At 36.4% G+C, this 15,391-nt stretch overlaps 1 protein-coding gene and 1 long non-coding RNA gene across 3 annotated transcripts; both read right to left on the reverse strand.

Annotated features, from left to right (window-relative positions):
- Positions 1-891: 891 nt before the first annotated feature.
- Positions 892-5,184, reverse strand: LOC149230862 (uncharacterized). Of its 2 annotated transcripts, none has more exons than XR_016247401.1 (3): positions 5,037-5,184; positions 4,787-4,912; positions 892-1,202 (listed from the first exon to the last, which is right to left on the reverse strand). It is a non-coding gene; the product is annotated as an uncharacterized LOC149230862 (long non-coding RNA). The 2 variants fall into 2 exon arrangements; XR_016247402.1 differs by having other exon boundaries at positions 5,004-5,184.
- LOC149230863 (uncharacterized) lies at positions 5,022-9,203 on the reverse strand. Its single transcript, XM_089381441.1, has 4 exons — positions 8,350-9,203; positions 8,210-8,264; positions 7,631-8,065; positions 5,022-5,183 (listed from the first exon to the last, which is right to left on the reverse strand). Exons 1-4 carry the CDS (start codon positions 9,201-9,203, stop codon positions 5,022-5,024), a joined length of 1,506 nt encoding a protein of 501 aa, XP_089237567.1.
- Between the last annotated feature and the right edge of the window lie 6,188 nt (positions 9,204-15,391).

A 15,391-nucleotide genomic window follows, 5' to 3' on the forward strand; every position in this document is an offset into this window, starting at 1 on the left:
ACCATCCAAATTTGCATCTTTTTTTGCCTCATTTTGTGTCCACATTTGCATATAATTTTGTGTCTGAGTTCGAGCCTAAATTTGCATGTGATTAGGAATCATTTTTTACATCCAATATGGCATCCTTGGTTTCACCTTTTTTCAGCCCCATTTTGCATCTTGTTTTATGTCTTTCTTACATCTTTTTTTTTTCCTTTTTTGCACCCAAGTTTGCATCCCAAATTTACACCATTATTTGCATCATCATTTGGCATATTAATTTGTAACGTTTTTTGCTTCTTTTTAACGCTCAACTTTGCATCTTATTTTACATCTAGTTGTTGTCTTTTTTTGCATCTAATTTGGTGCCCATTTATGTGTCCTTGTTATTGCGCAATTTGATATCCTTTTGTATGCCATGTTTTGTTCCCTTCTTTGTGTCAACTATTGCACAATTTTTCACTTCTAGTTTAAAACACTTTGTATGTCAATTGTTTGCATTTTGTATTAATTCCTAGTTTAACATCCAATTTTACTTTCAATTTTGCATCCATGGTTACATCTGCATTTGACTTCTTATATAGAGTATATTTTTCTTTACATATATGACCCCCTTTATAGATTCATAGTGAAATATATGATAGTTTCTAAATATCATTAAAGCATATATCACAATTCAAAATCATTTGTAAAGAAATTTAAGAGAAATTGACAACATCCATCCAAAAAAATAACAATGTGTCATTAACAATTTTCAAAACATGTATAAAATAGCAACATAATACTAATAAAATCAGTATTATTTTTAATCAAAACAAGTAAAATTCAATATGATTAACAAATCAAAATATTTCATGAATATCGTTATTCTACGATAAATTAACAACATACATAAATCAAACTCATCGTATGATTACAAAATCAAAATTTCTTATTGATATAGGGTAAATTCACAACACCCATCTAAACATAACAATGTCATTCTACACAATAATTTCTTCATAAAAAACAATGCATGTGCATGCCTAGCTACCACCACCAAGATCATCCTCATGATCATCTTGAGCATCCTCATTACTCTGATCCACATCATCACCAACACCGCAACTATCATCATCATCTCCTCCTTCACCACCATCATCCTCATCCTCATCCTCATCATCTCTTGATATATGTTGAACATAATTTGGATCATCGTCTTGGCAATCATTACCTATAGCATTCTGACAAAAAAAATCAATATTACATGTTAGTATTAATTACATAACACAACGCATGTTTTTGTTATACAATGTTAACCATAAAATGAGGTAAGATATACTAGCATTTGCACCAGATGTTGCAAAGGAAACGCCGTAAGGCATAAATTGAAAAATACAAATACAACAAAAGAATACTTTGATAAAGAATAAAAATATATTGAATGCTCAAATCAATGCCCCATCAACTGGAAGCATTTAGTAGACATATCTAATGCAGAGACAAGCAAAAATATATAATTCTTCAAATTCTAGATGGATGCAATCACTTAGTAATGCCATGTTGAGAACCTTCCTCTACTTGTAATATCCTCTATCAGGGGCAACCTTCACGCCTCTACCTTATATCAACACTGACGAAGTTAGCAATCCCATTGGCCCATCCTATTTATCTGTCAAGTTTGAAGCATAAGGCAAGTGACTGGACACTGGTATTATACAATAAGCTGAAACCTAAACTGAACTTCCCCCATGGGCATGACGGACAAGAGATGGGGCTTTTCTTAAATAGAAGAGATAGGGCAATCTTTACATCCCTACCTCATCAACACTGATGAAGTTAGCAATCCCATTGGCCTATCCTATTTACTTGTCAAGTTTGAAACATACGGCAAGAGACTGGACACTGGCCAATCCTATCAGATATCCCTCTATCAAAGCAACATTCTAATGGCCCCTGCTACAATTATACAATATCTAGAGAGCATCATTAGAAGCATCCTTTGGAGAGATAAAAATGAAAACAAGTGGCCTCTACTCCATTGGAAATGGGTGGCATTTCTTAAATAAGGTACGAGGGACAGAATGCAAGATCTTTTTAGCAAGGTCCCCTATACGAAAATCTATTGATACTATTGATGGAAACACACTTTGGAATAAATCAATTAGAAGTATCTGGTGTGAGGCAAAAAATAGAAGAGATAATCAAGAAAATATGTATGCCTAAAGGTTGTATAATCTACAACGATGTGCTTCAAAGTAAAATTTTATCTAAGGTAGACACAGAAGTTTCAATTCATACAAAATTAACTATCAAATTGTTTTGTTTAGACTCTTAGAGCTAACTTTAAGTTTTAACAGCAGAAGATCAGACAGACCAGTAGTTTAGGAACTCTGCACTCCTCACCATTTTTGTATACTTATGGAGAAATTATAGATTTGTCAGATGGATGAAGATGTTTCTGGAAGCATCATTTTGCAAACATGCAAATTCTCCTCTGCGTAAACAAATAAAAGCTGAAAAAAGAGAAGAAACCAAAAAAGGGGTAGAAGTATAGGCCAACCCAATGTGAAATTTCAATATAACCTTCTCTAACCTTGTCTAATTTCTAAACAACACATTTAACTAGTCATTGATGTCATGTTTCCTCTTTGATGCTTTACATCAAATTAACTTCATCTAACCCCCAGCAAGGTAGATGTGCCCACCACACCACTTCATGAGAATGTGTACACAGTTGTACGTCCCTTCATTATCTCAGATGATGCTTTTACTCTCCACCAAACTCCTCGCATGAGAAAAGCAATCTTTGCAAGGTCTCAGTTCAGATTTGGGAAGCTTTGCAAAGGCACATTGTGTTGTTTCATGATGGTAAATGTTATTCATGAATGGCAATTTCTATCTGATTATGCTGAATCCAGGGCATCCTCTGTTATTCCTTGCTGCTTTATGGTTTTTCTGGTTTTGTTTATGGTGGTGTGAGGCTTTGTCGAGGTGTGGTGTGAGAGAGGGACCAGACCATCTTGGGCTACCCTCCTCTTGGGATCAGCTCCTACTCAGGTCTCTTTATTTTCTTCCTCTCATCAAGTCCTTACTCCTGGCCGGGGCACGCACTTCTGAGGTGGATTCTATCTGCAGCAGGGCCTCCTCAGGGCATACATAACCCCGAAAGCTCATCAATTGCCGTGTGAGTTGGAACTAGCATTTGAGGGTGGGAAAATGGCAATGGAAATTTGAGAGGTATCACTGCTTCATTGCTGAAAGGTCATCTATCAAGAGTAGATGTACCAGTCCCATTACAACTAGACAGCTGCAGGGAAGGGTACTCCTTTCCAAAAATGACACTAAAAACAAAATTCTGATGATGATGAACATGATGCAGTTGGAATTTAAAGCCATGGACAAGCATTTGACAAGGATAAAAGCAGTCTTACCGCATGGCAAAGGCCCAACTCATTTAGACAGTCCAGGTGATCAAGCACCCATAGATGTGGAGGTTTCCGCCTCCTAGTCTCCTCATGAAAATTTATGTTTTCTATCTTTACTATTATAGTAGGATTATGTGTTATATTTTGTGGCTGTTAAGCCAAGGCACTGTAGGCTTTTTTAGAACTCAGTATATTTTTTTTAAATGTATATTTTTGGACAGCAGACCTCCTGTATTGCCAATGGTCCGGTTTACCTAGTGGCAGACCAGAGGCATACAGAAGTTTGGATCATATGTGATCATCAACAGTTAATAAAAGGCCTTTAAATTACCTCCCCACCCCCTCCCAAAAATAAAAAATAAAAATCATCTATAAAGTTTAAAAACTCAATTATTGAGAAGAATTTTCGGCATAAATCACATCATAAATCATTTGTCGACGCGTTCCAAACCAACAAGTGTGGTTCATTGTCAGGACAAGTTGAAGATCCAGACCATGGCAGATTATTTTCCAACTAGCAAAATTAAATCACAACTAGGTTATTATCCAGCTAAGATTAATCAGAAATCAATTTTTTAAAAGTATGTTCTTATCAAGCCCAAATTTAATCAAACTTCAATTATACCCTGAAGATGAGCTCTGCAGTGTGGTCAAAAAATTGAGGAATAATCTACTCCAACACAGCTCTCCTCTTGAATAAAATAATGTCCAGCTACCTGAGCTTTAAAGTCATTCTAAACTTTTGTATGGAAGATTTATAGAATTCATTGCCATTTTAGTTATAGAAAATCCCAATAAAGATAGTGATTGATTTCATGTTTGTACATATGTAATGAACACTTAGCACAATAGTATAGCTCAGTTTGCCCAACTTAGCACAATAGTATAGCTCAGTTTGCCCAACCCTAGCACAATAGTATAGCTCAGTTTGCCCAACTTAGCACAATAGTATAGCTCAGTTTTCCCAACCCTTTCTACAGAAGGCATAATACCCAGGGAGGTTACAGGATCTATTCCCAAGTAGTTCTGTCCAGTTACCAGCTGGTATTTCAACTAGAAGTCAATTCCATTCCTCACCCAGAAAAAAAATGCAGGGAAAGGAGAGAGAAAGGGGGATTCCATCACTCTGACAATGTACCAACTTCCTCACTTGGAACAGTTAATATGTGGGCAAGTTAAGGGAACATCTTTCTCTGGGAAAATTAATATAAACAATTACTGATGCAGTTACCTCCTTATAATGGCATAAATAAAAATTTTGTTGAATTAATGTTTGTAAGGAATTATCTTTGTAAGGTTCCAATTTTGATGTATGGGCAGAATAAATTATAAACCTATCCATCAACCAAATGAGTCTTGCAAAAAGAAAGAGATAAAGAGAAACTATTCACAAAACTTACCTTTAGCATTTGATGGCCTCCACTATCACTGGTGCTGAAAAGTTGCAACATCGGTGTTTCTTTTTGCGAAGGAGAGTGAGTAATTTCACTGCCTTTCTCAAAATTTGATAAATCACCCTCCCAGTCCTGTAGTAGTCACAAAGAAACATCTTAATATAATGAGGCATTTTCCAAACAAAACCTTTTTAAAAATGGTGCATTGGATAAGGTAGCCTACGTCAGAACACTGTATAGGTCATAGAGGGAAGACCTGTAGCTGCTCTCGGATGGCAGGCACAACCTTATGCAAACTGTCAAAACAGCATGGCGCACTTCCCGACTTCACATCATTGTATGTCGAATCTATGCTTCGAATAAGACACAGTAGCTCTTTTGAAGATACCAAAACACTTAATACCTACAGATGAAAACAAAATATTACATTAGAATACAACAGACTTTAACAAATTATAAAACCAGTTTTTTGGAAAAGCAAAGAATAGAGGTAACACTGCAAAGGACACGTTCAGAAAAAGATGTTATTGCCATTACATATCTCAGTTCTAATGATACAATGAAATACGCATGGAAATTCAACTGTGAATAACCACAGTCCACCCTTTTGAATCCCATTTGATATACTTGTCAGAAAATACATTAACAAACAAAATTATACATGTACTATGAACTCCAGTATAAACTGACATAAATCTCAGCCAAATACCAAACCTGTTGAAAATTAAAGTGATCATGAATATACAACGAAAATGCATGAATGTAAATTGGATTTCAAGTATTGTTTCTATCTGGATAAAAGTAACAAATTAGAAATAATAACCACCAACTGCTACCATTATCAAAGAAGTGAACTTGTTAGAAGATCAAGCTAAAACAGTGAAATATTGAAATCCAGGAACATTTTCAATAAGACATTAAAAAACAATCATCAAACTTGGCAGGAAACGCAAGGTTTCAGGCAAGACCACTGCCCACCCAACCATGATCCACCTAAGTAACATTGAGTTGCACTCACTTCTTATGTGACTTGAGAATGGATTACGAATGCCGACTATTGGCATATCAACATTATCCAGACAGTTATAGGGAAAGATTTGAGAAACTTAGGACTTCAATTTTCTTTGAAAGCAACAGACTTACTACACACATTCAGGACATTTTTTGGTCAGAAAATCATTATGATTTACCAGCATGGATCCATCTTAAGCACGGATTCACATAAGTTGATATTCACATAAGTTATTGATATAGATCTTCAAGTCTTACTACACACATTCAGGACATTTTTTGGTCAGAAAAGCATTATGATTTACCAGCATGGATCCATCTTAAGCACGGATTCACATAAGTTGATATTCACACAAGTTATTAATATAGATCTTCAAGTAATTTATTTATATAAAGTGTTAACTTATTTTTTGAAAAGTATAAGGTTTAAACATCTTACTCGCATAATTTTTTTTACTTCTAATTACTTTACATGAAATTATATTATAGGTCAAATGGATAACTAATTAAACATGTATAGCATATTCTTTTTTTCTTTTTTATTATAGCCAACATTACTTTTCTATTTAGAGAATATTTTATTTTTATTTTAAGAGGGACACATGTCAACTCTAGAGTCCAAGTTGAGCACGAACATACTTACACATCACGTTCACACTGGGCTGTAAAATGAGCCTCCTAGCCCAATTATATTATAAACACAGCAAACATGATCACTCCCAATTTGTGTTGAGAACCCTTGACAGTGCATAAGAATATACCAAAAAACATTTTCTTCAAAATTGCATAGTCAAACCAGGTTTGGGTTGGGATCACAAGTTTGTCCATATCCATTCAATATCTATGCCCATTATACAAAGTTAGCGAAGTACCTGTCAGATGTAAAATGAAAAACTCAATCCTTCTTTGCAGAACTCGTCCAAAACATGAAGCATATAAATTGCTCACTGAATTATCAAATAGAAGTAACTTCAGTGCAATGACATCAGGTTGAATTTACCCATTGTTTCTCGAGCAATAGACATGATAATTTATGGAAATGACCCTCCACAAAAGACTGTAAATAGATGGTGTGCTTAGCTATTTGATTGGAAATCTTGTCTACAACTATTTAAACTACAATGAATTTGTCAACATAAAATAATAAGTTGGATAGGTATTTTTCAGACACAAAGCATTTGAGATCCAAAAAATAGACGCTAATCTAAATGTCTCTAATTTAAACCACAGACAATTATTTGTTTGTTGAATTAACAACCAAATTAAGTTTCAATAACACGACGTAATTTTCACATACAAAGCATTTGAGTGCAAAATAAGAAAGATAGTTTAAACGCCTATAAAATAAACCAAGGACATTTTTTGTCTGTTAAACTAATAAACAATTATATCAAATTCAAGCCTACATTTACATGCATGAAGACTGCTCATAACTTAATCTATCAGGAATGGATCATTTGTTGTTAATGTTGAATTTTTCTGTTAATATAGCACTGACAGCAAGGCAAATTCAATATTTAAAAGGCATCAATCTACATTCGGATCTGGACAACACTTTTTCTCCTTTCCTGCTACGTGATTATTCCCATGCAAGAGGAAGTTCCAACTAATTGATTTTCACACTTCCAAAAGTAAATTCCTCATGTCTGAATTTTCTAGATACAAAACCTAGGTATAATAATCCTAATTGTTGATCCTACCTTGAAATAAGTACCTTTAATCCACCATTGGATCTTGCTTTAAATAAACATGGGGTCTTGCTTGAAGTGTCAAAGTTTATTCATCTATTCCTTGCTATTATCAATAAGACATAATAGAATAAAGGAAAGAGCAATGCACCTTGTGATTCATCTGAAGAACTGCCTTGGTATTGATGTGCACGAACTTGTGGGCAAATACAAGAAACTGAACAACAAGAGAGCTATAAAAAGGATAATTAGCCAGAACATAGTTTTGCCAATGATCATTATATCCATAACAACTTTCTTTCGTGCTTCTTTTTACTAATGATCCCACAGAATCAGTACCAGTCTTTTGCTTTTGAAGCAAGCTACCTGAAAGTGGAGACAATCGTTGATCCCTATCCCTAAGCATCTTATTCTCTGCCTCCAAATAATGATCCTCTTCGAGAGCGGGCATCATTTCGCCTTCTTCACCAATATTCCAAGGTTGTAAATAATCCAACCATAGATCAATAATGTGTGTAGCCTTCTTCAGACAAGCACCTACTGGCCAATAACTGAAAGCTCGTAATATAAACCTGTACAAAGGCCTCTGTAACAGAAGGGACCATGTAGCAGGCACAACCAAACTACTCCGTGGCAAGGAAAATGACCTCAATCTCAAGGTATCCATTTGTGATGCAGCTCTCCATCCAGAATTCAACTCTTCTTGAGGACAACACAAAGTACTGCTTACATAATTGACCAGTATTTTCACAGCCTCTGTGATTTCTACACTGGGGAGACCATACCTATGAAATCGATTATTAACAGGTAACAAAATACAAAAAGACTGGCAAACCCGTGAAGGTAAGGGCGAAAAATCCATTCACTAACCAAAACTGTACAAAGGTATGAACAACAAACTCGGCGCAAGAAAATATCGATGGATTCTCCTCGAAAAAATGATGTACAGACACACTGGGAGCACAAAAATCAGATATAGGAACAAATTTGTGTAGATACAAATTCAGAAGATGCAAATAAGGGCTAGAATTAAACTTCACAGGCCTTCCATTGTCATGGCTACCGTGCAAACTATGCAGAGAAGACGCCCATTTCTCGAAACGAGACCGGGAAGCCTTCTTAAACCCCAATTTCATTTCATCTGAATCCGAACGATGCATAATATCTTTATCTTTGCATACAGCGTAATAAGCAAACCAAAACATAAAATACTCAAATGCATTCAACTGCACCTGAAATCCTCCTCCATGGTCATCCTCCTTCAATCGGTCTTTAAATAAAGCAGGGCAGACTTCAGATAAGATATACAAACCCCTCTCCGACTGAAGCATGTGACAAATCCACGCCGGAAGGCGCTCGGATGGAAACACATAGCGAACCACATTTTCCTCATCTGCGGCAAAGATTGACGAAAACAAAGCTCCAGACGGCGAGAGAAGATTTACGACCGCATTCGCGGAATGCTCAGAGGTCTGCGCGATCCATCCGCCAATGCTGGACGGCTGTAAGACCTCCTCGAAGCCGAAGATCTTGCGGAGCAGAATGGGGAAGCATGTTATGTAAAAATGCCTGGTCTGATCCCAGCTGTGCCTATCGATGAAGGATTCCACGACCCGGCATGAATTCAAAATATCAGACAATGATGAGGAAGCATTCAATAACAGCGAACTTAATTCTTGGGCTTTGAAAGAGAAATCTGTCGAAGGTGAAGAAGACACAACCATTGCACCTCAATTTTACAGTCTCTCTACTGATCCGGTTGGAGGCTTAAATCCCGAGATAAACCCCTTGAATCTTCTTGAACCCTCATGCAGAACCACTAAACCCTACACTACATCGGATCGCAGCACTCATTGATCTAGTATTATAGGCATTCGAAGGTGGGGATACTCTTCTCTTTATTTCAAAATATTTGCACCGCCTTAAGTAGCTTTTCAACTTTTTCCATTTCCCTTGAAAGACGTTAGTGTGGGGTGGGGAAATTATGTTGTTTTTGAGGAGTTTTTTGGTTTGTGGGGACAGGGCCACTCTTTATGTGACCATCCGGGCAAGCGAGGCGGTAATCTTAAGTTCTTGCAGGGATATCTTATCTCTTATGGATTAATATGATTATTGATACTCTCTTATGAATTACTTACATTAGTGATAAGGATAAGGATAGGGGATTAAAAATTTAAATATAAAAATAAATAAAAATTTGATGGGGTGTTGAGATGTGTGTTAGGTTACTGAGCGGATTTGTTATTCCGTTGTCACCCCAAACATTAAAGAGAGGGATAGTGTCGCCCACATTTAATGATAATGCACTGTTTTAATTTGGAAATCTTTGAAACTTCCTCAATTTCCTACAATTGTTGGGGTCAAATTGATGATATTTGGTGTCAATGTCGTGTTGTCGGGTTATCTATGGGATATTTCCTCTGCGGCTTCTATAGTAGTTCCTTAAGCAACGTGGAAGGTCCAAGTTGTTCTTCCATGTTGGTTTGGCCTTCCATCCTTCACTCCATTTCATGAGCTAGACTATCTACATTTTCCAAGTATTGGCAAGGTTGCATGTGGCCCGCATACCCACTGGTGGGAGTACCTGCACTTAAACTCTTCTAGGTTTATGGGAGCTCAACTCCAACAAGTATACTAGTATTGTCTTTGCTCTTAATTTTTTCCACTGGGTCAGCTACATTTATATTACTTTGGTTTGCTTGGTTTAGGATTCTTTGGGGAAGGTTCAACGTGTTACCTAGGGGTGAGGTAGCCTTGTCCTCCTCCTGCCTATGACAATCTTCCTCACATTGTGTCTTGGTTTTACCATTCCTTTGCAACTCCTTTAGCCTTTGGTTTACCTTCCACCTTTATCCCTAAAATCCTTCATTTTGTACATTGTGCATTGGCCTCACTTTGGTTTTCAATCCCCTAAAATCCTTTTGTCTTTCGAGACTTCACCAATTAGGTTCACTCGCCTCATTATCACCGTGCCTCAACAATGGATGTGGTCGAGACATGGCTCTGATGGTTAAGGCCCTTTTGGCAAACCCTGTGCTCAGTTGCAAGCCCTAATTGTTGTTTACCTCTTCAATGCAACTACCCCCCCCGCCTTCCCACGAGAAGTCCAGGATGAAATTGTTAGAAAATCGATAATGGCAGCTTATTGTACTTATTTTCCTTTAACTTGATATTTGCTTGTGAATCTTATTTATCTTCTTTGTGTTCTTTAGTTAGATCTATTCATCAAACAATGTCAAGAACAATAATAACAACAATAGACACATATATTGGCTTTCTTCTTAAAATATGCTTCAAATGATATACAAAGACCCAAACCCTAGACCAATCCTTCTCCTAGTACCAAGTCATGCCTTCCTTAAATCCTTCCTTGATTCTACACCAAAATGTTAGACACTGCAACTTTGACCTGCCAGCTTCAATACTGCTACCCAACCTGCAACTTCGACCCTGCAATTTCGACCTTAAAGCTTCCAAGGAAACCCTAGAGCAGCCTCCTCTTGGGACCTTCCTAATAGCAAGACAACTCCTTATGAGTTCTAGATCAAGTATCCTTCCTTCTAGTTACAAGATGTTGCACTTCATCTTCCTACAACTCAGACCTGTAACTTCACTTCTTCATGCAGCCCAGAAACCCTAGAATTTCGCACGTGTGAGAGAGATAGAGCCCAAAACAAAATATTTATGTCCTTCTTGTGCTTTCTTGGCCTTCACTCTTCTTTTCCTGCTCTTCCCAGCTATAGATCGAACTCTTTCTTGTAGATTGAACTTGTTGAGTGAGTTTTTCCAAATGAGGTTGAATTGCTTCCTTTTATATCCTTCTCAAGGGGTCGAATTCTCTCCTTTAGGCCGACTTGATTTTCCCAGGGTCGACTTGTACTTTAGGAGCTTCCAGGATTTTCTAAACTCAAAAATAATTATTTTTACAAATATATTTTTGCCCATAAGGGTCTTATAAACATGATGTTGACTCCTTTGACTCGAGACAGTAAATCCTAAGACCTAAAAAACCCTATAAGCATGAAGAACATGCTTTACCTAAAACACAATCAATAATGAGCATGAAACCCATGCTTTAATAATAATATATTTTCTTTTCTTTTCTTGTTTGTTACATAGGATACATATTGAAATGAGTACAACAATTATGAAGACCGAAACTAGTTACATTTTCAATAATCCCTCTTAACTAGGGAGGTATTCATAATTGTACACTCAGTACAACATCATATCTCAAATTGAAGAGTTATCACAAAAAGAGTCAGATTGATAAGCCATATTGTAAGCATCATCATCATGACCAGCATTGTCTCTTAGGCCTAACTAGACAATCTCTTCTTTAATCAAGAGCATTATGTTGGGAGGCTTTATGTGTGATACCGCACTACCTCTACAAGGCACATACCCCATCTGGATGTCTATAAGATATGTCCTATTAGGACTATTCTTATCTTGGATCTCGAATCTTGAGTCCTCAAAGAATATCAGTCCTCTTCGACCACTCTTCACTTGGATACTTATCACATCCTCAAACAGTGTAGGTCCCTTTCCTTTCTTGAATGTAATATCATCAAGGAAACCGCAAATTCTTATCCAATTCTCTGCCATTCTCTCTTCATCACTTGAAGAGGATAATGTACAAGTGATGTCCCACATCACTCCCTCTCAACCAAAGACAACATCCCTATTCTCCTTTAATCTTGAGAATAACCCCCTCTAAAAAATAGAGGAGATCTAGACTTCCCTTTTATTTGAGAAGTCATCATCACAAGCCTTACAATTTGCCTTCATAAGAGTATTAGCTACCAGTTCTTCATAGTTTTCTGGCTCCCTCTTTCCTCTACATCATCGAGCTTTCTTTCTTTCAAGATATCATGGAGCCACCTTCTCTCTTCAATCTTGTGACAAGTTTCAGGGTACCTTTCTTGCTTATCACTTTCATATTCAACATGAAGGCATTGCATTGAGCTTTCCCAAACTTGAAGCTTGATCATGGCTTCCTTATAAATGTGATATTCTTTAACCTTCAGGTTATCTTATCATACTTCTACCATCCCTTTCCAAATTAACATTTCTTGAACTTACAGCTTTCCAGTACCAAATATTGAGCTTCCCTCAATATTCTTCATCCATACAATTGCACTTGCCTCAACTGCCATCATATATTCCTGCGACATTCTTCCAGGTAGCAAAATAATATGTTAACCAAATAGCCAACAATAATGAAAATTAGACTTGCCTCGTTATGATGACCTTCTCATTCCATCAACATCCTCATGATCCATCTCCATATGAATCTTCCTTCATGCATCAAAGTGCCGAAGGATCGAACTTTATTACCAAGTTACAATTTTTCTTCTAGGGACTAGACTAGATGTTAATCATCGTTATACATATATTTTAGAGAAAGTCTTAAATTATTTACACATCCTTAAGTAAGCCAAATCATATTCCTTTCAAGCATCATATATCCATATACATAAGCATATTTTATGACCAACTTTCTTTCACAAGATTCTATACACAAGAATCTTATCTAGAGTTTTAGATCCAACATGCATTCCTATGCTTTCATCCAATCATTTAGATATTCATATATCTCGCAAAGAGCCTACATCCTGACCATTGCATTCTTTCATCCCTTTACTAGTATTGGTTCCACATTACATGGAATGTCTACTTAACCTTGCCATGATGATTTTTCCAAAGACCTTCAAAAAACGATGGTCTTTCCTGAATCATGATGATTCAACTAAGCAGGATGATATCTTCTAATATAATGTTAGATAATGCTTGGATGGTCAATATGCAAAATGGTTTATCTATCCATCTATCTAGATGATCTCTACAAAGAAACTTAATCATGTAAATTCTATACATGCTACTATCATATGCTTGTTTCTAAGATGTTAAACAAAACATATTATCCTAAAATAAATATTAAACTTCACAGAGAGCCGGACAGTCAGTGAACCTTCTTTAGTAGTAAAGATCCTTCACTTCTTCCTTCTTTGCCTTCTTCTCAGGTTCTCCCATTGCTTCGGCCACATGAGCTTCATTCCTTTCCTTTATCTTATTGTTATGCTAGTTTGGAAAGTCCCTCCTAGAGTGTCCAAATTCGTTACATCCAAAACATTGCGCTTTGGATATGTCTTTCTTCTTGGCCTTGCCAAACTTTCCCTTCTTCAACTTCTTAACTCGGGCTAGAAAGGCTTGAGATTGCCCATCTGATCCAATATCATCCTTGACCTTGACCCTTGATTCTTCCAATATGCATTGCACCCACAACTTATCAAAGGGAGTTGAATCCTTCTTGGAGTAGATGCTTGTTGCAAAGTTGCTCCATTATGGTGGCAATGCATTTAGTATATAGATGACTACTTCAGAATCAATGATTGGTTCCCCAAGTCCTTACAGATGGCCTCTTAGTTGAGAGATTGTCATGAGGAAGGATGCCACATCCTAATCCTTTGATTTCCTCATTATGTACAACTTGTTCTTTAACAACATATTTTGACCTGTTGTACTGATGTCATCGACGACCATATGGTAAACCTCTACTCTAGAGGTTCTATTATTGTAAAATTTCACAACTATGGAAGTTGTGGCAAGGTCTCAAAGGAGGGACTTTCTTTTTGGGGCAAAACTAACCTTTTATCAAAAGATAGTTTCTATAATTGAATCCATCTTCAATATCCATTTCTTCAACCCCACTCTGCCGGATTTGAATATTGAATCCCCCCTACTTATTTTGGGATGAGATGATCTTTCAAAAGCCAAAATAAATATATTGGGGACTTACAACAATATACAAACTAAGCAAGGAAGGGTATACACACATGTGTTAGAATTTGAATTGAAGTTGACTTGAGCAAAGGTATAACAATGCATATTTAATTAAATATTGGTGATTTTAACAACCACGTCCATTAGATTAAAATAATGATACTTTATGTGTATCTATATGCAAAGACAAAATACTTGAAAGGCACCTTCCCAACAACAAAGGTCATTATAAGAAAAATGGAAAAATAACAAGTTGATGGGTGGTATGATTGAATGAAGAATCAAAGGGCAAGAAAGAAGAGACATCCAAGTTTAGTCCTAATAAAAGATTTTATGGCCCCTTCCAAGGAGTGCGTTATTAAGAGGGACACAAACATGATCATGGAGTCTGTGCTAAAGTCTTATGGGAGAAATAGGAAGCATGTGAATGAGATATTATGGATTTCAAAAGAGAAATCATGTTATTCAATCCAATAGAAGCAAGTGGATTGGTGCTACTTGAGACTCCATAAGCTCTAAATCAATTGGTGAAAGCAAGAAGTCTAAAAGATAAATGCAAAGAAAGGAATATCCATCTATGTACAAATCTACAATAAATAAATTCAAAACTATACAGTGTTTCCATATAGACAATGTTAGGTCCCTATAACACTAGTGATTCCCCCATTACTAGTGTCATTGTGGCCCTTACTGTTATTGTTGTGCCCTTATTGTCCCCATATTGTTATTATTGTGCCCCATAGAAGCCCACTATTGTTATTTTTTTGCCCTTATATTATTATTGTTATGTTGACTTTGATTATATTGTGACCCCTTAGACTCCTATATATAGAAATGAGGCTTTGTCATTTGTATCATCCAATAATTGTTCTTTTGTGTAATGTAAAGGAGGTTGCCCCCTCAAAGAGGCTGATTTCTAAGTTGTTGATCTATCTTTTCTATCTTTTTGTGAGTTGGTTTCATAACAGACAACCTAGGTTCGAACCCTAAAAAGTGTAGGGTCTTTGTGAGTGTTTGTGAGGGAATGTGTTTGACATCACATAATTGGATTCCCTTCATCATCAAAGAGACATGTGTCCCAAAAGTCAATTTGGTTTAAGTGGATGTTAATATGATACATTGTATA

The sequence above is a fragment of the Pinus tabuliformis genome, chromosome J (assembly GCF_031772625.1).
Source record: "Pinus tabuliformis cultivar Carrire ecotype Pingquan chromosome J, CPIR1, whole genome shotgun sequence".
NCBI classification, from domain to species: Eukaryota; Viridiplantae; Streptophyta; class Pinopsida; order Pinales; family Pinaceae; genus Pinus; species Pinus tabuliformis.